This window comes from Cupressus sempervirens, chromosome 5, assembly GCF_028749045.1.
Source record: "Cupressus sempervirens isolate cs-2001-9-10 chromosome 5, ASM2874904v1, whole genome shotgun sequence".
NCBI classification, from domain to species: domain Eukaryota; kingdom Viridiplantae; phylum Streptophyta; class Pinopsida; order Cupressales; family Cupressaceae; genus Cupressus; species Cupressus sempervirens.
Window position 1 is genome coordinate 961,031,857 of NC_143122.1, and position 26,713 is coordinate 961,058,569.

General features: G+C 35.8%; 1 protein-coding gene across 4 annotated transcripts in view; it reads left to right on the forward strand.

Annotated features, from left to right (window-relative positions):
• The window catches only part of LOC149559148 (putative cyclic nucleotide-gated ion channel 5), a 260,904-nt gene that overhangs the window by 10,359 nt on the left and 223,832 nt on the right, over nt 1-26,713 (forward strand). For 2 of the 4 annotated variants that reach the window (XM_089833071.1, XM_089833073.1), the window contains exon 2: nt 15,764-16,342. In XM_089833071.1, coding sequence (XP_089689197.1) covers nt 15,764-16,342 — 579 coding nt within the window. Of the gene's footprint in view, nt 1-15,711; nt 16,343-20,333; nt 20,409-26,713 lie in introns of all 4 variants that reach the window. The other 2 variants (XM_089833070.1, XM_089833072.1) reach the window with 2 other exon arrangements.

Sequence of the window (26,713 nt, forward strand, 5' to 3'; positions counted from 1 at the left end):
AGGTTAAGAATCTTATGAAACACATTCCACCCCTGGAAGCCAAGAACAAAGCTTTGGATCAGCTGAATAAAGATTTCCAGAAAATGTTGGATGGTTTGGATAACAAAGTGGTTAATATGGAGAAGACAGTTAAGAAACTGATTGATCAGAATTGTTCTATTCTGAAGACTGTGGCGGACAACATTAATACTCTACTGAACAAATTTGAACAAGGAAAAGGTCAAGGCTTCAAGGATATGAAAGATGACCATGGACCTAGCAAGCGTACCAGGGCTAATTTGTAATGGAGACCCAGGAATGCCCAAAAGCTGAACCAAAGCTGGAATTATATTAATTCTAAAAATGATGCAATCAAGTACAAAGAGATGTATTCCAAAGGCCAAACCCTAAGGGAATGACGTCTAGAATGTTACAAGAGAGGATGAACGTCCTCTAATGCCAAGAAAGATATGTGATTCACACATCCAAACTCTTATCAAATGCAATTCACAATCATCTGATACAATAATCCCATGCTCAACAATGAGACTTTCAGCCCTATTTATCCTTTTCTTCATCCTTCTAGAAGGAACTAAAACGTTAATTAATTGCAAGGGCTAGAAGCTTCCTCCTTCCAATAATTAATGCATACCCTAAAAACTCTTCCCTGGAAATAATTAATTAAATCGAGAGGCTTCCGTCCTTCCAATAATTAATACATACCCTAGAAGCTACTCCCTTGTAATTAATAATTAAATTAATTAAATACAAAGTCAACTTTAAATTGAATGACTTTATAAGAAATTAATTTAATTTTTTCTTATCCTCCACTTAGACTTTGGAGAACGTGAAGGCCAAAAGATGGGATCATTACATAATTCAAAAAAGATTGAGGTTGTGGAAGCCAAAGAAATGGATGATTTGAAGGCCTCTGCAGGTAACATGAACATCCTTGCATGCTAGGTAGCGAATTTACTGAAAATCCTATAGTTGTCTTTGTGCTGTCTTTTTGCTTTCATTTTCTGCTAGTTGTTTTAAGGCTTCTTGTTTTAGCTAGTTCTATTCTTAGGTGTTGATGCACAGTTTTTTTGGGTTTCTTAGCTCTTGTTCTTATGTTCCTTTGTAAAAGGTTTCGGGTCCTTTAAAACTTGTTTTTACTTAATCAAAACTATATAGTTCAGTTTAATTTTTGATATTTAAATCAAATACTCATTTAAATGTCACTTTTTAAATGATATTTATGTGTTGTATTTCTAATATGATATGTAAGTATGGTTTATGTCCCATTAAAGTAACATTTATATGAAATTAAATTGATATATGTTTATTAAATGACTTAAGTTATCAAAAGTGGACATTTTATACGCTATTACATGTAAAATTCATCAAAAGTGAACATTTTACATGTCACTGCATATAAAGTTCAACTTAAAAACATAAGACTATCAAAAGTGGACCTTTTTGGTGTCATGACATCAAAAAGTGAGTTTTATGTGTTATTGCATCAAAAACATGAGATCTCACTTAAAATATGCAGTCCTCCCCAAAAGGTTTGATTTCGACCATATGCATGTTTTAAAATGTGTCATGCACCCTAAAAGGTACGATTTACCTTGTTGGAAGTTTTTAAAATATGCATGTCACCCCAAAAGGTGGGATTTCAACTAAAAGCATATTTTAAAACATGTTGTGCCTCTTAATAAGTCCGATTTTGGAAGAACACATGCATTTGCTCCCCAAGAACCCGATTTTGCACATTGTGAGAGATTTTCTTGATGGTTTTGCATGAGATCTTCTCCAATAGGGTCGTTTTTGCTTGGCAATGGATTTTCTAACCTAAAAAATGGTTTCATCTTGCTAAAACACGTTTTTCCAAGCTCTATCCTAGGGCACATTTTTGGAAAAAAACTCCAAATAGATGCATTTTTGGCTCACGTTTTTACTCAAGGAGGAATCGATTTGATTTCTTTCGATGTTTGCATTACATCTTGGTGCATGTTTTGGTGTTTAAACACCAAAACGTTTTGATCTCACTCCTAGGTGAAAAGCGTTTTTTATCAAAAATGCCCCATTGCATGTGCAAGCAAAAAATGTTGGATTTTGGAGCTTTTTTGGGCACGTTTTGGCATCTTCCACCCAAAACGCCTTGGTTTTTGCCCTCTCCCATTTGAATTTGCAAAGTTGGAAAAAGTTGAAGTGTTTTTGAATAAATTTTCAACATTGGAGCATCTTTTTCCTCCATTTTTGGCACTTAATCTTCATGTAAGTGGACTTATTCTTTCTTGCTATTTAATTGTGCTTATCTTGCTGATTTTATACACATTATTGCTTGATGATTGCCACTTGTTCAAATCTATACCATGGAAAGTGCATTTTTCTATTAAAAATGAAAAATTTGTTCATTTTCATGTTTTTGGTTTTTCCCCAAACTCCAAATTTGAGATTGTGTTGAAGTGCTTTGCATCTTGAAATGTTTGAGTCACTTTCCAAAGGTACATGTTTCTTTTGAGTTTTTGTGTTTTGTGCTTGCTTTCTGGTTTTCTCCACTTTGGAGAAGTTGCAAGTTCTTTCCCAAGAACTTGTTTTTGTTTCACTTCGCATCATCATGTTCCACATTCCATTTCCACGTCACGACATCTCACATCTCATCCGACAAATGCGATTACATATTTCTATCTCATTCACCATCCGCACATGCATGTAATCTCATTTTCCGCTTCCATTTTTACTCATCTCACTTTTCGCATCCATTCACATGACACGATTACACGAAAAACTTTACAGGTAATAGCATCTCAAAACCCCGATTTTGACTTAAAGTCACTTTTTGAAAAGTCAAAAAGATGTCATTTTCATTTTCCATGTATTTTGACTTTAACTTTAAACCAAAGATGACTATAAAGTTCATTATCCTACTTCCATTTTCCATTTCCATCTCTCCATATGCATTTGAGCTTTCATGAGCAATTACATATTTTTGCACTTTACCATGCTTTGCATCTCATCCTCCATTCGCATCTACATGTAAAGTGCATCCACCATTTGCATTCGCTTTCCGTCTCACTTTCCATTCTCCGTTGCATGTTACACTTACATGTAATCATTTTTCATGCAATAATATCTTGAAAACCCTAAGTCACGTTTGAAAATCAGCAATCTTTAGTTGCACGAATTCCCATGCATTCCACCTTCGCACATTTTCATTTCATTCCATCTTCTAGTTTCCATCTTCATAACATTTCATTCCGAATTCTGTTCACTTGTCATCTTCATTCACTGCATATGCATATGATTTCTTTTTTGAAATCATTTTGTCGGATCTACGAAGTCTCCAATCCATTTTCGAATCTTTGTTGCTGATCGAGAATCCACTTGTATGGCGATTCCCTTTAATGATGTGTTTATGTTTTGCGATTTTTGTGTTGCAGCACAAGCGCAAGAAATGCCTGCACCATCAAAAGCCAAAGGCAAGATGAAATATCAATATGATAAAGAGTTGGTTAATGTAGCTCTCTCATCAGTCATATCTATTCTTGATAACGTGATGGACACAAAGATCGTTCATGTGGACGTGGCTGATTTTCTGCAGAGAGTTGAAACTCCAGTTGGTCATGAAATGAAGCGCATCAAAAGAAGTAACATTCAGTTGGTGTCCGCATTTCCTATGGCAGCCATAAAACCTGATTTCGTTCTTGAATGTGCAAGACATGTTAGTCCAAAATCAAAGACTATCAAAGATGCTGACAGCAATGTTGTCATTAGGCTTGATCTAGAGGTCATTGAGTAGATCTTTAAAGTACCACATAAAGAAAAGTGTGTAGATCTGACCAAGGATTCATCTTTGGCATGCTGGAATGAGAAGAAGGGTGATTATCAGATATATGTCAACCAATATTGGTTAGACAATAAAAGAAACAACTTCTCAAGATGGCCAAAGACCGTTCATCGGTTTAATTTCAAACAAGAGTACAAAGACCTCATCATCATTCTCAACAGAGTTTGTGGTCTTAAAGATTCTATTGATTTCGAGTCATGGTTGTATAAGTTCATTTTCCAAATCATGGAAAATAGAGAGCACATCTTTTGGGGAGAGTTGATTAGCACTACACTTTGTCATCATTTGCTCAACGTAGGAACCTCTGCGTCTTTTTACATGAACTCTTACCTCGTCTACATTGCTCCTACCATGGGATCTTTCTCTGGTCTCTCGACTAAAGGAGATCGTCTTCAGATTTCTAGTTGGGATTACTATGACTAGATCACTTTGGTCAATTGTTACATCCCAATTTTTGACCTAGCTTGGAATATAGATGTTGAGTTCACATGAATTCAATTGGCAGCTTAATTTGATATAATCTGGTGAAATGGTAAGTTAGTTGGTTGTTATGATTTTCAAGTGCAGATGACATGTTAGTTGATTGTTAATCACGAATTCATGGAATTTGGATGAAAGGTTAACTGTTATGATTATTTATGATTATATAATTCATAACTTAATTACGGAGAAAATTCTAGCAAGGAGCATGCTGAAGAGGCGGAAGCATTGTCAGAGAAGAATTAGGTAGGGCGTCACCATCACTGGGCAGACAGGTAGAGAACCTAGCAATTTGAAACATGACACATCTGTGGAACCGCATGAGTTATTTAAATAATTTAAAAAAAAAAAAGTTAAAATATAAAACATCCCTCGAAGGATTGTAATTTATCTTTCATCATTATTATTTTGATATTAATTTATATTCGTGATTTAACAACATTATAATTTAATAATTTAAATAAACAATTATAATAATAGTCAAAAATTATAAAATGATTAGGATTATAATGTTCAAATTTTAACAATATTTGAATTACTATTTTTGAGTTATAATCTTTTTAACTTTATGTTCTTGCTTTGTAACAAATTAATGGATTGGAATTCATATGGTTTCTTGTAACCGATGGAAGCGAAATTAAACTCTTTATTCTTGTGAAATGTCATTAAAACTTCCAAAGCGAACCAAAATTAGGCATAAGTTCGAACACAAATAAAAATCAAACACAAGTTGTGATATCGGACAGAAGGTGCATTCTTGGCATGTAACAGTCTTCACTTAGCGTGGGAGATGTAGAAGGGTCACGGTTAGAAACAAGAGCCCTCGCAGAACAGATAAAAGGCAACTGCGTTTGAATATGGTGCAGAGTTTTGTTTTGTAAGCATCAACGATGGTGGTATGAATCATGGATTATTGGAGAACTGTGCACGAGTGTGTGGAATCAAGAAAAGGAAGCTACAGGGTCTGAGAAAGCCGTGTGAGGACCAAAAGTGGCGTTAGTGCTGAAGGAGGCACATTTTTGGGATTTCAATGATATATTGGCTAAACAAATATAGGTGCCATGGATTCCTAGTCTCCATGTTTCATCAACGATTCAAACTGGCCCATAAATTCAAGTTGTGATGATCTCCAGGTTCTATAAATTCTAATTAAGAACTGCGAATCTAGCTAGGCTCAGGTCACAACTTGCCGTAATAGGATATAGAACAGTCATGAAAGGGCAATCTTACTCCTGTGCATTTTTAATATGCTTTCATATACTGACTGTATGCATCATCAATACTATCATTGCTATGTCAATAGTAAGCATTCGCTTATCATTTGTTATAACGCCTGTAAGCATTCTTTTAACATGTGTTATAACCGCCTGTAAGCATTTTCCTTGTTATTGCTATGCCAACTGTATGTATGAACCTTACTAATTGCCATGCCAACTGCACCATTTGTTATGCTTCTCTATCTGATGGAATTCGGTTGAAGTTGGAATCAAATTATATTTAAATCCCAAGTTGTGAATGTGCTACGTTAAGTTTTGAAATCATTTTTTTTCCTTTCAAATTGGAATCAGTTTGATAAGAGGAGATTCTTGATCAAATATTCTGTTCAATATCTCTTTGATAATGCTTTGCTATTTTTTAACTTAGAGTATCAACCTTGAATAAGCCACAATAACCTTGAATATATAATTCAATACATTCTTTTCTTTCATAATGGGATGATAGTGAATCCACACCAAAGAATTCATCGACGATAATGCCATAATAGGTGGAGAGGTGAATATGATTCACAAGCTCCTGGGAATCACCGGGAAGGAAGCTTGAAACGGTGAGGCGATGTAGAGGGTTTGCAAGAACCCGAAAGAGAATTCAGTGATAATTAAATTAAGCGTTCATATTTTGAAATTTTAAAAGAACATAATTTATGTAAATATAAAATGTGAGAGGGTGGTTGTATGTAATCTTCTTGAATAAATGAAGGAGTTGTTTGTTTTGAGAATCTCGAATACTTGGGACTCACCTGCCTGTGAAGCCAAGAAGATGGATGATGAGGCATGATAAAGTAATCATCAATAACATGAACCGGTACCAGATTATGATTGAACAACATTTAATATTCTTAATAAGAATTAATTAATAACTCATGTACATTCCTGTTACTGTGATCTCCTGTTGCCAAGTCGTATGGTGTGTTGTATACCATGATGCCCAGTGGATGGAATGATGTTCCCTGTCAATTCGGGGTAGGGAGGGCCTTTCTTGTTAGAGATCATGTGGGGATATATTGTGGTCTGAGGTTGGGTGGTTAAGCCTCTGACAATGTTTCACCTCTCTCAAGACGTCGGATATGCGACAAACAAAGATAAGTCATGCAATCAATTGTTTATCAGAAACAGGTAATATCATTTTTGGTTTATGAGAAGGTAAAGATTAAATTGAAGTATCTCATTGTTATCATCATTTTTACTTTCATATAAATGAATATTGAATATAAGAATTTATCTAATCTTGAGAAATTGTCACAGATAAGCAATCGGAAGGAAAAGAAATCCGAAGCCCTAATCGATTGCGTGACAGTTGGTACCTTGATTGATATGGTGGTATCAAAAGCCCTAAATTGAATCCATCGTTGTGGAAAACCCTAGATAAAATCCGTTGTCGCAGAAGCCCTAAATTGAATCCGTGGTCGCGGAAGCCCTAAGTGGTAAAGCAGTACCAGAAGCCCTATATAAACCGATGGTAATTGATGCCCTAATTGGTAAGATGATAAGTGATGCCCAAATTTAAGTTATATTGGTATTTAGTGGTATTCATCAAATGATTTTTGAGTTAGCAGTCGATATGAGAAATTGTTATAGTATATTTGTGGACTAACTCGGGTGGTTGCAGAAGCATACTTAGATGAATTTCAGTCCTTGTTTTTCCGAGGTATGTGATTTCAATTTCTGAAGTAATTTCATTAAAAGGAATTTCAAGTATTTAGTTAAGAAATTTTGTTTAACTGACTTTAATGGTAATCTTCTTCACATGATCATGAATGATGTAACTGCCTTCTTATGAAGTCGAAGTTAAAACTGTATTCTATGCTTATGATAGATGTTAAAGTTAGACCTGGGAAAAACTGTTTGTTTCATCAATAGTAAATTTCATTACAGAAGAGTCCAAGATGCTTTCTTTGGGCATTTCCTGTGCTTATTCGATAGACATTTATCCGTCAAGAGGGTATCTGATGTAGCATGGGAGAAGGTGAATCAATACGGCTGTATTTTCATTCAGTTTCCAACTTTCACATACTTGAGAGTTTGGTATTTTAAAGGCGAACCGTATACCTTACCTAGGTATGCTGCAGATTGAATTGTCTTGATGGAGCTAGCTAGACAGCTCATGGACGTGTAGGGTGATCAACATGCTATGCATAGGCCTAGTTTTGGCATTACTTCAGCTAAACCTTTGGCGATTGGCAACTATTCAATCAATTCTGTCCCAAAGCAAAGAACATGGAAGCAGAGTTGTAGTTGATCACCTTGAAGAAGTTCAAAGCCAGATTCGACTTTGATTACCGAGAGATGAATTATCAAATGAAAAGAGTTTACACATGTTCATCGCATTGAGGACATCTGGATTGATATGAGGACAGAGCTTGACATCATGAAGATGGACTACTGCAAATTAACCATGCATTAGATAATCGATCTTAATATGTTGGAGACCCCTTCAGATTTCCAAGTTGAAGATGACGACAACATCCTTGATCCGAAGTTTCAAGCCGACTTTGATAAGAAGTGCCATTTTCCTATTCAGTCGCAACAAAAGGAAGGTACATCTATCATGGATAGATTTCAATCCATTTTGGTAAATACCAACAAATGGCTGAAAAATAAATGCCTAAAAAGAGTAAATCCTAAGATGGGCTTGGATTGTGGAAGCTTTGGCCCTTTTGGTAGGAAGTCATAGTTGGAGATCACAAAGAAAGATGGTGCCTCATCTTCTAATGCGAAGAATTCTCTCAAATTCAAATTGAAGGGTGGAAAAGAAGCTAAGTCATCTCAGATCCTTGAACCATTTCAAGAATCAGAAAAACTAGAGACAGAATCAGATAAAGAAGATTCAGATGAAGAAGGGGAAGTCATGATCATATCACCCCCAAAGCTTGCACAAACTCGTGCACCATCTATACATGAAACACCTTTTCTAGATGAAGTAGATGGTGATGTGGATTCATTCTCCACTGTTTTCACTCCTTCTATTCTAGTTTCAGAAGTCAATACAATGGCTCTTCCTATTTGTTTTGCTGCTCCTCGCATTCCCGCAAATGAACAATATGTGTATTTGGCAAATGTGTTTTATGAAGATTTTCCAACTCTTACAAGTGCTCAAGTTTCCCAACTTGATGCATCTTTGTTAGGTTTTGAGCTTTTCATGACAGAGTCTCTCAACATGTTCCCGTGCCTTCAGTTGTGTAGATTGAATCTTATTCGATCACAACAGAAATATAATCTAGATCAATGCCAATGGTCTCTACTGTACCTACTTCTACAGATGAAAGTTTCAAATTGCTTGCATGGTTGAGAAGAATAACAACAAAGAGAAGAAAAGTGGTTGTGCCTCCGGATAATCTTCTTGTCAAGAAAACCAAATCCAAATCTTTGAAAGATAAGATTGTTTCAAGGATTTTGGTTGATTTATATAAGAGCAAGTTTGTTGAAGTTGCCGAGCCCCTGGTGGACAAACCTGTTGAAGAACTTACTCGTTCTAATTACAAGTTCACCAAGGTTGAAATCGGGAAACAATCATGTTTGAGTTGTTTACAAGATGCTCAAGATGCATTGGCTAATGTATCAAAGAACAATCATGAGCTATGGGAGAAGAAAAATCAACTAAATAGGAGGTTTCTCGCCTGAATGAGGTCATTTGTCAACAATCTTCTCAGAGTGCACTTGTTGCGTCTCAAACATCCAAGGAGAGAAAGCTGATTCAAGCCGCCAAGTCTTGGATACAGGAAATAATTTTTGAAGGGGTTTGAGCCATCATAGAGACATTTGCAGTTCTTAGGCGTGTAAAGAGATGAATGAAATGGAGGGAAATTTGATCTCTTCTTTGACTCAAGAAGAGGATAATTTGAAGGAAATCCTCAATGATTGGGATGAAATGGTAAGATTTGATTTAGATGCCTTGGTCTCATGTGACATTCTTTTGTCATGTGAAATGTTCTTCAGATTTCAAGGACTTATTGGTTACAAAGAGGAAACATTGAGGAAGTTGAGCACAAAGTTGCAAGCGGCCTTTGGAGATTGTCAAGCAGTTGAAATAGGTGTTACTTGTGATTTGGAATAAATGGGATGCCAGGTTATTGATGAATTCGGTAGTCTCATTGTAGTTGAAAGGGTAAGCTCAGAATATACAATCAGGATCAATGTTGATGTAGATTTTGAAGATTTTGGTTCGCACGCAATGAACAAGTTTGTCTTGTATAAATCCTCGACAAAGCACTTGTTGGATTCTCTGGCGACAAATTCCAAGGTTATACAATCAGCATATGCAGATGCAATAAGAATTGAAACCATATCAAAGACGATGGAAATTGCTGATCTTCCTATAGTGCGTGACATCATTGTCAAGTTCAAGGCACTGAGGAACAATATTTGAGATTGTTGTTTTGTTTTTATTTCAGTTTGTAGGTTCAAGAGGATGCATTACATGAAAAAGTGTAATTACATGTAATGCGAGTTGCATGTGCATAAAAGATGTAATGTGAGTTGCATGTGTAGTTGTATGTAACCTTATAATTTCTCTTCTAGTTAGACTAGGTCAAAGTTGTTTGAGTTGCTCCCACTTTTTTCTCCACTTTTTTTTTCAACTCTTGTGCCCATATAAAGGAGTGCCCCCTCATTGTAAAAATCATCTTTTGTCTTTGTCTTTATGCAAGAGAGCCTGGAGAATTTTTGCCAGTAGAACTTTGTTTGTGTAGCACTATTTTGAGAGAAAAGTGAATACAAAGGAGCATTTGAGACTTAACTTTGATGAAGTGAGATTGTTACTTGTATGAGTTATAAGCTTTGTCTACAATTCATCTAAGTTATTTTTTATTCATGTTATCTTGTGTTCTTGGTAATTGTATCTTCTGAATTGAATATAAAAGAGTTAAGAAGCAGTTGGAGCCAGAGCTTTGACTAGGAGCAATTGTGGAAATATATAGCTGGAAGCTTTGTTTTTAGCTTAGACTTTTTTATTAATTTGCAAAATAGTTAAGTTATTTTTACTTTTAGGAGTCTTTGTGTCCTAATTGTAAAGCTTTTCCATATAAAAGTACGACTGAACTTAGAGCCAAACCGGTACATTTTCAGCTAGCCTTTGAGTTAGTGAAGCTTTATCGATATCACTGTTTCTTGCGCTTGATAGAAGTGTAGTTAGAGATTCACCTTGCCCATGACTTGCTCCATGAGTAAGTGGAATTTTTCTTGAAAGATAAGAAGAAAGGATATTGGTAACACTCATTTTACAAAATCTCTCAACTTCATGCTTACCTTGAGTTGATTCAAGGAACGGTGAGAAGGGGGAGCCTTCCCTTAAAGGTAGGAGAGACTGTCTCACACGCTGTGGCTGGTCATCCTATGTTGCGACTGGATTTTTACCCAAAATTGTCGGTTGCAAAATATCCACCCAACAATTAGTTAATGGTCATCTGTTTGTAATCTATTGTAAATATTAGAGTGTTTCTAATATTTAGTTAGCTGTAGTTATCTGTTAGCTTTCTTTAGCTTTCTTTTTGCTAGGATAGAATATTTTTATTCTTTACGATCGTTTCCTAAGGAAACATTGCTTTATTCTTTTGTATATATAGACCTCTCGGTCTCTGTTAATAAAAAACAATTATTTTACCATCTACTTCGTAATAGGTTTGGCATCATAGAAAGATGACCAGGTGTCATATCCCCAAATTTTAATGTAATAATTAAATTAAATTAATTAATTAATTGGTCCCATAATTTAAATAATATAATTAAAGGACCTTTAATTAGTTACTTTAATTAATTAATATGGGGCCCAAGTTAGTAATATTTGTATTTGTGGTTTCGATTGATCTAGTATATCCCAGACCCATTTTTATTTTTGTTTCCATAAGTGTTGCCATCGGCTATCTTTGTAAACCATCGGGAGTTCGTCCGAAGGGTATTTAAGTACGACATGCAGGTAGTAGTTATGCGATTTGGATTATTTTCTTTGTACTGCGAATTCCTATTAGAGTTCTCAGTTCACCACTTCAGAAGTGAAAGATCTTCTCTACTTGGCTAGTGCGGTTTCGATGGGATTTAACCCTCACCCTATTTCAATTCTCTGTATTACTTCGCTCAAATCTGGCAAATCCTCGCATCATATTCATTTGTAGTTATAAATATTGTTTGTGGAACTTCCTCAATTCTGTTGGCATCCATGTGTTCTTGCAATCTGGAATACATATTTAATATCGTTGATCATTTGGAATCAATTGTGCATAAAATCAATATTGGCAAACTCGTTGGCATAAAGGCACCATACGGCTCCACATACTTCACCAAACTACTAGAGTCACTTCCATATGTACTCACCTAACACCGTACGCTTCTCTCTCTTCACTACTTTGTAACCTCCTAATACACCGCACCGTACGGTCAACAACATTCACTCGTCGTACGACCTTTTGCATTACTGTACGGCGTGCACTCTACGCCGTAGGAACTGCCTTGGCTCTAGCTGTACGGTCTCCTAGGTGAACCATACAGACTATTTACTTACCGTACGAACATCATCGAGTGTTGTTTCGAAGTGTGTTCGATTTACAGCCTGTGTGCTAAGTCAAAGTATCTTAGAGTTTGCGTTCGGAACATTACCTTCGGAACATTACAATGGTATTAGAGAAATTGTCGTTGGTTTGAGACCCCTTTGTAAAGTCATTGCCTTTGGGTCAAGATCTCCTTTGGGTCGAGATCGCCTTCAGGCCGAGTTCCCCTTCGTGACATTAAAGTGGTATCAGAGCAATTACCTTCGGGTTGAGATGCCCTTCGCAAAGTCATTGCCTTCGGATCGAGATCCCCTTCGGGCCAAGATTGCCTCCGGACAGAGATCCCCTTTGGGCCAAGATCCCCTTTGGCCCAAGATTACCTTCGGGCCGAGATTGCCTTCAGGTTGAGTTCCTCTTCGGGATATTACAATGGTATCAGAGCAATTACCTTTGGGTTGAGATCCCCTTTGTGAAGTCATTGTGTTCGGGTCGAGATCCCCTTCGGGCCAATATTGCTTTTGGATTGAGATTGCCTTTGGACTTAGATCCCCTTCGGGCCGAGATTGCCTTCGGGTCGAGATCCCCTTCGGGAAGTCATTGCTTTCGGGTCAAGATCTCCTTTGGGCCGAGATTGCCTTCGGACGGAGATCCCCTTCGGGTCAAGATTGCCTTCGGGCCTAGATTGCCTTCAAGCTAAATTCCCCTTCGGAACATTACAATGGCATTAGAGCTGGTGATCTTGCCAGCCTGTTGGGATGATTGAAATTTTTTTGTATTTGGATCACACAATGGTGCTGAACAACAATGGGGAGTGGTGATTGAAGGCACTACAAAAGATTGACAAAGAGCTTAGCGAGGTTGTTGATCTTCCATTAGATATATTGGAAGTATGTTTTAGGTGAACCAATTACCTTCAAGATTTAGACAGAGAATCCTCTCGCTGATTAAGGATGCCATAAGTCAACCTAGGCTCTTGAGATACTATGACAAGGAAAAAAGGTTGGTAGTTGTAGCATGTCTCAGTGAGGTCTTGAGAATTTTGGCTCCTAAAGCACCGTATGAAGATAACACCATGATAGAGATATTGCATTGGATAGTTGATAGCTTTCAGAGTGTTGATGCCTTCAGTAGTGACCCTTTTGGTAGGAGATCTACAATATTGGAGAATTGTGCAAATGTTAAAGTAAGTAATCTCCTCCTAGATCTCGAATTACAAAATTTAGTCCATGATATGTTTCATCAATTCTTGGTCACCATCAAGAAAGATCATGATACTAAGATTTCAGTTGCTATGGAGAGTCTTATGATTTTGTGCATTGAAGAGATGGATGAAATATCCCAACCCATCACATCTATGTTATGGGCTGTTCATAATCTAGAATGTGTCCCCTCTATAGCAGCATGCAAATTAGTCAGTAATGTTTTCAAGCATTGTGAAGAAAAACTAATATCTCATTTGCACAAGTGGGAGAAAATGGATGACAACGATAAGGGTGATGCATTACATGAGGAGAATGAAGGCATGATTATAGGGCGACTCTGGGAGGATTTGCTAAATCTTTCTACTACACCAACATGGGGAGAACACCTAAAAAATGAAGATGTTACTTGCATGGATCTTGTGAAGACATATATGGATCAGCTGTGCCCATCACTGAAGTTGTCCCTGTTGTCGAGGCACTATTTGTCGTGGAGGTTCTATTAGTCGTCGAGGTTGTGTCCATCATAGAAGTTGTATCTGTTGTTGAGGCTCAATTTGTCATTGAGGCTGTGTTCGTCCCCGAGGCTGTATTTGTCACCGAGGTCGTGTTTGTTGTTGAGGTTGCGTGTTTGTCACCGAAGCTATGTCCATCATCGTGGTCATGCCCGTCGCCAAGGTTTTATGACCATTACTGTGGTTGTATCTGTCACCACAATTGTATTTATCATCGTCACTGTCATCGTGTCTGTTTTTGTCATCGTCATTGTGCCCATCTCCATGTCGGTCACCATCGTTGTGTCCATTGTCACTATCGCCATGTTTGTTATTGTCATTGTGTCCGTTGTCGTCACTGCTGCCGCATTTGTTGTTGAGTCCATTGTCATGTTTGTCATTATCGATGTGTCTGTCACCGATGCCGAGTCTGTGTCCGTTGTTGTAGTTGTGCCTGTCAATGTCGTTGTTGTTGTCTCCATCATCATTGTGTGTTCGTCATTATGGCTGCATCTGTCGTAGTAGCTGCGTCTGTCGCCATTGAGACGTTGCTCGCTGTCGAGGCATGTTAGGCTCTAATGACAACAAAGCCTGAGAAATATACATTTGTGGGAACGCAATAATAATATCGAGGATTTGCACACGAAAAAATCAAAAGATCCAGTTACTTCTCATGCTTGCAACCATGGTGTTTTCTTTCCATTTATTATATTGTCAAGGAACCGTTGCTAAAATTTGGTTGGAATTTTTTAGGATTTGTTAAATTTTTTGTACTGTGCATTCTCAACATGCCAAAGGGGCAATCTGTGAAATCACTCTCATAAGCTTGATGGAGCAATAATATACTATCAATATGGTCATGAATTCCTCAAATGTTTTTCACCATTAACAATAATTTCTTTAACCTTAAGCTGGAATGATGAATTCAGTCATAAGAATGCCTAGAGTGGTCATATTTAGGAATCTTCTTTGACTCTTTAGTTTGATGGTAAGGCAGAGAATGCTATTTTTGTCCAATATAGTGAGAGGTATTTTATATAACTATTGCTTAATATTTTGATATATTTCATTTTATTTTCTTGTTACTTTTATCATATAATATTATAATTAACTTTTATGATGCATTTTCATAAAGGCCAAGTAGATAATTGTCGAATTCATGCATGCGCTATTTTTTCAACCATACCTTGCAGTCAAATTATATAGTATTGGAAGGAAGGAAATATTTTTTGGTTTAAAAAAAGACAAGGTTTAAATAATTCCAAGTACGGTCGAGGGAAAATCTTGTGAAAAAAAGAACAAAGCAATATATATATATATATATATATATATGTTTGTGTGTGTGTGTGTTTTTTTTAATACAATAAATCATGGAGATCGATTATGCTGAAGCCATTTATTTAGAAGTAATGTGATATTTCCAACAGTATTCATATGAGAAAGTTTCCTGAAAACATTCTTGTTAATTGTCATTAGAATATTGAAATGATTGCATGAACAATGCCCAGATTTTAGCAGTTTGTCTATCATTTAAATTTTTCTTTTGCAATGGTGATTGAAACAAAGTCTCCATGTTTGTCCAGCACAAAATGATTACAATTAATAAACTGTTCAGATACACTTTAACATAATGAAAGTTGCATCTGCCGGTTTCTTCTGCAGGCCTATCCTTTTGAAATTGCATTGTTGATACGGCTTATGCCCTCAAATTGTTTTGATTGTTTTGTTTGTGTTATGGAAGTAAATCATTTCAAAAATTTGCTTTTTTGTTCTCTAATAATGTATTATTTTCTATTCAGAATAAAGTTGCATCTGCCGGTTTCTTCTGCAGGCCTATCCTTTTGAAATTGCATTGTTGATACAGCTTATGCCCTCAAATTGTTTTGATTGTTTTGTTTGTATTATGGAAGTAAATCATTTCAAAAATTTGCTTTTTTGTTCTCTAATAATGTATTATTTTCTATTCAGAATCCCTTTTTGCCTCTAGAACTGAATTTCAAATGGTTATCTACTTCTACAGTTTCATGTAGATTCAGAGGCCAAGGGACCATTGGGATCAGGGAGGGGCAAATTTAGTAAGAATGGCTTAAGACAGAGGAATTCAGACAGGATATCAAGCTCTATGTCATTTTCTGTAAGAAAAGTAACAGAGAAAAGATCGCAAGAATTGAAGAATATTGGTCATTCATTGGGATGTGGAGTTTCCAAGGTAGCCTTTCGAGAGGATCTTAAGTTGTCTGAGAAGAGGTTATTAGATCCACAAGATAAGGTCCTTCAGACATGGAACAAATTGTTTATTATATCATGCGTAGCTGCAGTATTTGTTGATCCCCTGTTCTTTTATGTGCCACTTGTGGATAATGAATTAAACTGCCTTGATATAGATAAGAATTTGGCAATTGTTGTTTCTATTCTGCGGTCTCTTATAGATATCTTTTATTTAGTGCGCATGACCCTCCAGTTCCGAACAGCTTTCGCATCCCCTTCATCTATGGTATTTGGGAGAGGAGAGCTTGTGATGGATCAAATGCAAATTGCAAAAAAATACTTGTCAACATACTTCATAATTGACTTTCTTGCGGTGTTGCCTCTTCCTCAGGTACTTGAACTAGATACGTTTTTTCTCTTTATTGTAAAATTCATACCTCATCCTGTTACAAGAACAGATTTATGTACAGAAATTAGCAATAAGCATGCGAGTTACTGCTTAGATCTGGGTTCTGGCAGTTCCAGTTATTTCAAGTTAGCATAAGGTAATTATAACCTGATAGATAGGTAGATGATCATTAGTATGGGAATGTGGGATTATGCTTTTGATGGTTATCGGAAGAGGTGTATAATACATGCACCGTTGTTATGGCTATTGAAAGTGCTTATTAAATGCAAAATTCTTCTCGTGGATTTGTTGTTTTATCATTCTTGATCCCTTTCCTTTCCACTCCATTATTTTCCAACTCTTTTGCATTATTTAAATTGGATTAATTGTACTGTAAATTCATTGTTATGTATGTTAATCTTAAATTGAAAATCTCTGAAGAGGTTTTTACGATTGTCAAGGCATGAAAATCCTTTTAAATAACAAATTGTGGTTCTAGGCCTGTGATTTAACTAAAGGAGTTGTGAACCTGTGTTAAGAACATTTTGTAAAACTCTGAAAAGATTATGGGAACAATTGGATTCAACAGAATGCTTTATAGAGACGAGAACTTGTAGATGTAAGCTTGCCTGAAATGCAGACGAGAATACGAGCAGATCTGTCTCAGACCAAACTTTAACATGGCTTGGTTGAAAGAAATCCTTTGAGGGGAAAGTGAATATTTGTTTGAGAGTGAGTTCAGTTGTTGACCTGATGGTATGCCCTCTTTTCAGAAATAAGATAGTTGGAATATCCTAAGCCAATTTCTTTATTTCATGTAGACTGAGGGATAAAGTTAAGAAAATATATAACTATGATGTTGAATCAAAGTGGCAAAATTGTTGTGATTATTGGGAAAGGGGCTAATCGCTAGCGTTGAAGTTTCACTTATTTAAGACAAATTATATTTTGCTTTGGATGTTATGTTCATTTACTTTTTGGCATACCTATATTTTTTTTCTGGGAGTTATGTTTTGACTGATTTATTTTTCCATGAGTTGTTTTTTGTCCAGAATATTCTTTTCTGAGTTACTTTCTGGTCAGCATATTTTTTCAAAAGTTGCTTTTTGGCTGATCTTTTGCAAGCTGTTTTTTGGCCAACCTAGTTAGAAAAGGATATTTTAATTGAATGAAAATTGTTGGATGACCTATTCAATGGGCCATAACCTTTTTTGAAAGGTTGCATTTGAAGAGATATAAATAAAGGTTACTTGAAAGTTGAAATTCATTTGATCATTGATTTAGTGAATACCATTCCTACTGTAAGAGGAGATTTATGAGAAGAAACCAGACATTCTTGAGAGCAGATTTAGGAAATAAAAGTAGGTTTTTTGGAGCAGACTCAAGGGAAAATTTTAAAAGATATCTTTCAGATTTGAGAACATTCATTGAAGATCCTATTCTAAATCCGTGTGTAGGTGTATTGCAGAATAAAGAGCAAAGCCTTATAAGATACTTTGTTGATGTTGCGAGCAGATTTGAAGATCATCTAGATCAGATCCAAAACCCTATCATTATATTGCATTTGAAGGTTGGAGCATTTTATTCCAAGAGATAAAAAGGTTGTATGTGTCCTGTTGATGTGTTTTATGAATCACCAACAATAGAACAAAATATCGAAGATATATTGTCCTCTTGATGGATCAAAGTTTCATGTATGCTAGGATTGCAAAAAGATCATATGGGTAATTTCAAGGTTCCTTTCATGTAAGGTCTTGATTATGGATAAGTTCGGCGGTAAATGTGATTTTCTGTTTAATCATGAGGGGCCTTATGTTTGTTTCACTTGGATTGATTTCAAATCATACTATATGGGTGCTATTCAAAGATATTGCAATAGGGTATTTTATTTTTGGTTTTCATAAATGTGAAAAAAGCGAAGGAGAAGGGTTTAGGGGTAATAACAACAACAAATACTGCTTTGTTGGACAAATTCCTTAATAAAGAAGCTTTGCTTCCCCAAGTTAAACTACAACTACACAGGAACTGGTGCATCTTCAAGGGTTTATGCAAATGATATTCATACCACAACGAACACAATTAAAACACCAATGCACATTGAGTGGTAGAAGTTAAGCATGCATAAAAATGGCCCCAAGCTGACTTTGCACGACTTACAATCAGTAAATTGTCAAAAATATGAACCAAAGAATTCATCAAAACAACATCGCATTCTTCATTGAAATCATGACATTTTATCTAACAATCTAATCTAAATGAGGGAATTTTGAAACCAAGCAAGTACCAAAATATATCAAGCAATCACCATGCAACCACCAATGAAAATTCTATTATCTTTGGTAGTTCTTAGTAACAATCTTGAAATTCCACTGCCTTACAAATGAAAAATGGGGCTTTTGTTTAGGTCCCTGATTATAATGAATGACCTAGATTGAAATAGAATCAAAGGTCTAGATTGTGCCACATCAACTCTAATTAGGGTTAGAGCAAGAATAAATAATCTACAATTAATGCATAGGTCCACACGGACCAATAAAGAGAAAACAATTTCCTTAATGGGATAATAAATGCTAACTACGCATGTCCATTTAGTAGGCGAGTGAGGTGACATGAATGCCCACTATACATTAAATGCTTTGTCATCCTAGAATAGGTTATTCTTGATTCCCTTAAATGCAATGAACTTTAACCTGGGGATCTTTGACTAGCTGTTGCAGATAATTGGGCACCCCGTTAGCATGTTGGGTGTCATGTAGGCTTTGTTTTTTTAACAAATGCATCATTTTGTCACCCACATCCAACTCTGGATACTCGTTTTGAAACTATTTCCATCCTTCCATGTACTTGCTTGGGAATTTATGGATTGGAATCCTTTGTTGGTGATTATGTTATTCTGGAGTTTGTTCGCATAGAACTTCCCTTGGACATGCTCCTAGATTTTTGGATTGAACTTTGATTTGTTGAAGTCCTAGATGTCTTCAACACTACAACTGGAGTTCTAGAACTTGAATGTTGTCCTTGTTCATGTGTGATTGGAATTTTTCCTCTTGCAAAATGAAATTCAAATAATTGACATCAGATTCACATAAAAATTATTTCATATTTTCTGTCTAAAACTTTCTCTTCAAAAAAATCCTCTCTATCATTCTCATGTATCTTTCTCCGATTTTTCAAACTCTTCACAAATCCATGTCTCTCTAGAAAGACAATTTCTATCTCCTAAAACTCTCTTTTTCTCTCTCTTTATAACTCCATACCTTTCTCCTCTCATACTTTAAATCCACTTTCACACATTTTATTTTATTTTCCAAGAATTCCACTTTTGTTGTCTTTATTCTCTACCCATGGGCACACACTTGAATAGTGTGAAATTTGAGATTTGGAGAGAGAATCTTCATACTTAGCCAATTTTATCCATTCCTTGCAATTTCTTCCATGGAGGAGAAATTTTCCTATACTTTGCCATTTTTTCTTCTATGAGTGAGAAATTCTCCACCACAACTATTTTTTTCCTATGAAGGAGAAATTATCCAAAACAACCATTTTTTCATCTTTGAAGGAGAAATTTTCCAGCACAACCATTTTTTCTTCCATTGAGGATAAATTTTGGAACAATTAGCCATTTTTAAATTTTTGAAGGAGAAAATTTCCAGCACAACCATTTCTTCTTCCATGAAGGAGAAACTTTTCAACACTATGTTCAAAATGGTGCTTGAGCGCACAAGGGAGGTCTAAGCTATTACATCCCAAATTTTGCCTAATTTGAAAATGTTCTTATAGCCATTGAAATATCATGTGAAGTCGGTTGAATGGTGAATTAGTTAAACATAATGGTTTCATGTGAAATGGAAAAGTTGGTTATTCGTTATATTTTCATGGAAACTGAATTGTAGTAAAATCTGTTATGATGTTTTATGAAATTAATTAGTTGTTATAGTAACCTTGATTTTATAATGAGGAATATGTTATTATTGTGGCAATTCTCTTTTTGTAGGAGCAAATGAAGGGGGGGAAGCATTGCCAGAGAGGGAATCGGGTAAGGGACACCAATCTGCCTATGGGTCTACAGGTATGAATTCTAATCACCAAGGCTAATGAGTAAACGACTGGGAAAGCAAGAGTATACTATGGATTACAATGAGTTAACTAGTCAATAAATATGTATTACTAAGGAAAAGATCATTAAGCATTAAATTAAAAACTAAGAACTAATGTGTTACCTTATAAATTAGATGATCTAAGAGCTTCCTGTGATACTTGTCATGTCTTAATATAACAATACCATAGTATCTACATATGCTTGCATATGTATATGCACATATATGTATGTATGCATAAATTCGAATGAGACGTGCATATATGCCCACTTAATATATGACGTATAAATTAGATACATTGTTGGAATATCACACACACACACACACACATACATACAGACATATACATACATATACATACACACGTGTGTACATACATACATAGGTATAGGTAGGTATAGTATGGTATTTTTTATATTGAGATATTAGTATGAGTTTTTTTTTACTTGGCAATAGTTTTATAATTCATCTTGAGCGGCCATATTTTTATAATTCATCAGGCCTTATATTGTTCTATGGCCATTTTAATAATATTGTCACATGTATGTGCCGATGGCTTTTTGCAACTCCTTGCGACCTTCATACTTCTTGCTCATAGCCAAGCATGTAGCCAAGTAAGGCAATGGTCTATTTTGTGCGATGGTTCATATTGAGCAACATTCATATCAGTGGAGAGTTATTACAATTTTTCGGACTGCTTGCTGCTTTTCATATTGCATTACATATTCTTGGTTCGCTTGCTAATCGCCCATACTTTCTTCTAGTCACGTACAATCTACTAATTCCATTTGCCGTGATTCATTCTTTCGCCTTAGATTCTTTCGTTGGGTGCTATCATGGTGTAGCAATACCACCAAGAATTCTCTTGTGCATTTGTTATACGGTGTCAGATTTTCTATTGTAAGAGGCACGAAACTGCCGCGACAAGCATCAAGAATCGATTTTCAATACTTTGTGCTCTACAATTGCAGCCTTGGGTCTTGCTTACATCAGCCTTGTTTAAAGACCAGATGAAGAAGCGACATTACAGGTAGGCCATGAAATACTTTGGTTTCCTTTTAAGCTCTCTAAAATTTATATAAGAGGCTTGTAGTTATTAGCTTGGAATTAAGAAGGCAGTATTAGCCTTGGTAGAGCACTGATCTTAAATAATCTGTTTGATTTCATTCGTATAAGACTGTAAATATGCTCCAGATCAAGCAAACTATGGCACTTTGCATGTACATTTTCTTTTCAGAATTTGTATTTAACCTGAAGTAATATTTGATAGTGCAAGCTTATACAGAGGTATTTGCTGTATACTGTCTGAGATAAGAGACAATACCTTGTGAAAGTCTAGAATAAATCTTTTGTAAAGCCATAGGCTCAAGCCGGGCAAAATGCATTGGCTATGAATATATAATGTTTCAACACTCTTATGAAACTCGAGAATAAAATTACTAGTATTATGAATCTTTTGTAAAACCATAGGCTTAGATCGGGCATAATGCATTGGTTGTGAATATATAATGTTTAGACAATCACACTAGAAATTCATCAAAGAAGACAAGCATGGTCGAGATGAAGCGAGTGTATTGATAACCATTGAACCACGGGTTATCCCTGCATGATAAGAGAAAGAACATTAGATCTATAAGAGAAAGAACAATTAGTAACAAATAAGCAAGTAATAAAAGTGTTTTAAACTAAGTCAGCTCATGGTAGTCCATTGTATAGGTCTTGTTATCAAGTTGAGCAGTGGGTGATTAGGTACATAGTACCCACACAAATCCTTGGCCAAGGTAGGTTAGTGACATGCTTGTTGTTGTGATCACTAGAGGTCAAGGTTGCTAGTAGTTGGTAGATAGGTGCATGGAAGGTATCCAAAGCCTAGTTGACTATCTAGCCGACATTCTAACACTGTCTAGTCGACACTCTAACACCAGGATGCTTAGTGGCTGGACAGTGATGTCCCAAGCCTAATCCTAGGGTAGGGAGGTTCTTTCTCGGTTAAGATTGTGTGGGGATACTTAAGGGTTCACGGATGGGAGGTTAAGCCCTTGGCAATGCTTCTCCTCTCTTCTGGATGCCAAGACTTGCACAACACAAGGATAAGATCTGCATGCAAGATAACTACATTTCGGGTATTTTATTTTTATATTTTTGCATTCTAATTTGTGTATTGTTAGATGGTTATTATAGTTAAGTTAGTCTCTCTTTCATTGGATTAAGAATCAGTTAAATCTATTATTCCTTTTACTTGAATATGTATAAATTAAAATGAAACTATATTTCATGTATAAATGATATGATGGTTGTTATAACCGTCCTTATGAATTTGAAAGGAATTGTTATTTTGGTATTTAAATCGATTAAAATAGGATTGGAAATTTTAGCATGTTACATAGGCGAACTTTCTTGTTTTGGAGGTTTTTCCTTCATTCCATGGAAATTCCTCCATTCCTTAGAAATTGCTCTATGTAGTTTGTGCTTTAGGTGGAGTTTTCTTGTTTTGGAGGATTTCCCCCACTTGGTGGGATTTTTCGCTTTTAAAGGCTTTTTCTTCATTTGGAGGATTTTCCTGCTTTTGCTTTTGGAGGATTTTCCTGCTTTTGGAGGATTTTCCTTCATTTGGAGGATTTTTATGTTGAAGGATTTTTCCTCATTTGGAGGATTTTTTTTCTTTTTGAAGGATTTTTCTTTATCCCATGGAATCTGTGCTTGACACATGTCTCTCTCTCTCTCTCTATGTGCGTGCGTGCGTGCGTGTGTGTGTTTGAGATGTTTTCAAACTTAGCCATTTTTCTAGTGTTTTGCATATTTTTCCACCAAAAACTAGACATGCTAAAAATAGTAAATTGTTCCAAAGTCAAAATAAAGTCAATCTAGGAGGTAGTGAAACTTACTAAACATAGTCATTCTAAAAATTTCTTCAAAAATAGCAAGCATGTTAGGACGTTAAAATGTTTTGAAAGATCAATTCTCATTCATACTTGACCTAATGAACATAGTCAAACACAATTTTTATTCTAGATACAAGGTGGACACCACTTTTCTAGTCTTGGCCAATTTACCAATTCTCATTCAAAACAAAGGGAACCTTAGGGGATTGAGCCCAAAACTATTAAGAACGAAAGCCAAAAAGACAAGGCCAAGAGAATAAAGAGGGGTTTCCCATTTCAAATGGGGTGATGTGTGAAAAGGTTACAACATGTCCCCATTTTAAAATTGAATTTAATAATAAATATAATTAAAATAATAAACTAAAATTTAATAAACAAATTAATAATATTAAAATATAAATATAAATAAGTAAATAAATGATATAATATAATTGAAATGCAAATAAATCTAAGTGGCCAGTTTGGGTTCGGTTCCAAGTTTGCGGTTTGAGAACCGGTTCGCTGGTACGACAAAATTTTGGAAAGGGGTTTGGGTTCGTTTGGGTTTGTTAGTACAAAAACATGTAAAAATTATTTTATATATATATATATATATATATATATATATATATATATATATATATATATATATGAAGCATGAGTTAAAATTAGAATGTAGCATAGTAGCATAAACACATTTAAACAACAAAAACTTTAAAACAGCATAAACAATAACATATCATGGTGATCATACCGCCATATAGTAACATAGTTCAATCAACTTCAACATCAAAGATGAAAGATGTAAAACATTTAAAATATCAAGTTTAAGTATCATTGTTTCACGTTCAGTGTTTAACAGTAACTAATGGAATGAAAATCTATTAAAATTCTGAATTTTTAGTTCTAAGTTCTTCAATCTTCATCTTTTTCATATTCATCTTCTTCTTCATCTTCTTCTTCGTCTCCTCCTTCTTCGCCTCCGCTATTATTTGCACCAAGGCCAATGGGATTAGTAGCAGAATCAACAATGGTATTGGCATCAAAGTCATCAAAATCATCAATTGCAAGCCCAACAGTGGAAGCATCCAAGTCTACAATCTCTGCATCTACATCCCACTTCTTTGTCTCCCCTTCTTTGTATTCTTGACTCTTGTGCGAAAGAAGGCACAAGTTGTTATGCACAAATACTAGGTTTTCTGCTTTTTTTGATCGCAACCTATTGCACTTCACCGAGTGGATGAAAGAATAGGTGCTCCAATTTCTTTCTGATGCAGAAGAACTAGCAACCTATAAAGACAACATAGGGTAAGCAATTAAAAAAAATTTAATTCAATCTTATAAAAAAATTCTTTTGACGATAAAGTGAGCTAATTTTTTAAAAATAAAACTTGTGATATAACTTTGATTGCAAGGGGCTGCAATGTTCGGAATTTTTGGCCATGGAGGTACCACCAAGCATGAGCATCCTTCTTGAACCGATGACGAAGAGCATCATTACTTAGACCTCTAGCATTGACAAACTCTATCAACTCATCCATGATTACATCTCTTATATCATCATCAGGAAATATTCTTCTAAATGCTGCCTAGTACCCATAAGACATTTCCATATCTCTATATGGTGGCAACCTTCTTGGTAGATTACAATATTGTGAGCTATAGTATTTGGGGGTCAAGGCATAGGCAAGCAAATGTAATGGAGTGGTCATTTTGTTCTATCTTTCATCAATAATTTTTTGCACTTGTTTGAAAAAGGTCTCTTGCAGATCTTGCTCCTCCTCATTTATAACTTGCCTAATCTTCTCAATCATTGAGTCTATGCCATCATAGATCTCTCCAAGGCAAGGCCTATCCATGTCAGTGTACCTAAGCATGCTCATAATGGGCTGAGTGATCTTAAGGAGATATTCCACACGTTCCCACTATGACTCAGCCAATAGCCTATCATTTATTTTGTTTGCCCTTTCAGTGTTCTTTTGCTTCCATACACCCCAATTGTTGCTGATTACCATACCTTGAAGTGCATCTTTCATTTGCACAAGTCGTCTTAAGATGATTATATGTGATGCAAAACGGGTCTCAACAACCTGTGACATAAATTAGAGCAAAAAACAACTATTAGATACATATCTTAAAAAACTAAGAAAAGTATACACATTGGCAATTGCACAAGTAAAATAAAAAAATAAAAAATTGTCAAATATTAAAAATTAAATTACTAAGTTGAGTTCAAGTTCATTTACCTTCAATAGCTCCAATTTTGAGTAGTTCCTAAAAAGAGATTGAGTTATGTAGTGGTTTGTGACAAACATTTGTATGTCCTCAGCCTCTTCATACACTGTTTTGATCCACTCAATTTGGTTCCCAATCTTTTGTAGCATAAGATTGAGTGAATGGACTACACAAGGTGTCCAAAAGATATGTTGATATCGTGATTCAACCAACAAACCTGTTGCTCTACAATTCTTTGCGTTGTCCATTATGACTTGGACAATGTTTTTTGCACCCACTTGTTCAATGGCCTCAATTAGGATATCAACAATAAATGACCCATCTTTTACTTTGCCCTCACAATCCACCGCTTTCAGAAACATTGCCCCTTTAGGGGACACAACAAGGACATTGATCAAGGGATGGTTCCTAGAATCCTTCCATTCATCTGAAACAATCGTCACCCCTGTCTCAACCCATGAGTCCCTTATGGGCTTCAATTGATTTTCAACCCGTTGGACCTCATCATCCAACAAGGTGGTGTGCACTTTCTCATACTCGGGGCCACAATACCCTTTTGGAGCTTCATTGGCACCCCTCAACATGTCCTTCCAAAATGGAGAGTCAACAACATTAAAAGACAACCCATTTGCATACAGGCATCTTCCCACCTTAATGTCAGCAATTTTCCGGGCCTTATTTTGAAAAGAAGTTTTTGGTGGCCCTTTTTTTTTGTGTACAATGGGGATAGATTCAGTGTCAATGTCCATTGCAGTACTGAAGAAGGGGTGGTCTTGTACTATAACATCTGAGGGGGGCTGCATTCCCTTTGCTTTTTTACTTTTATTGCTACTAGTATTGAGCTCTATTGCCCTGTGTCCTCTCTCTTCTGCTGCCTCATGCTCTTCAATATATTTTAACACAGTGTAATCTAGTATAGGGACACCATTTTTGCCAGGGCATTTCTTGACTCCTCTTCCAATATAACCACATAAATGACCTAGCACACGATAATAAGATCTATTTCTTTCTACACCACATCTTCGACATCTCCAACGAAATGCACCACTTCGTAGAATGGGTTTTATAATGTCTACATACTTCCATAGAGGAGAATCAGAGCTGGGTTCCATTCTTTGTTTGGTGTTGCCTATTGATGAAGAGGTAGATGACATTCCTTTCGAACCTTTCCCTATGGCAAG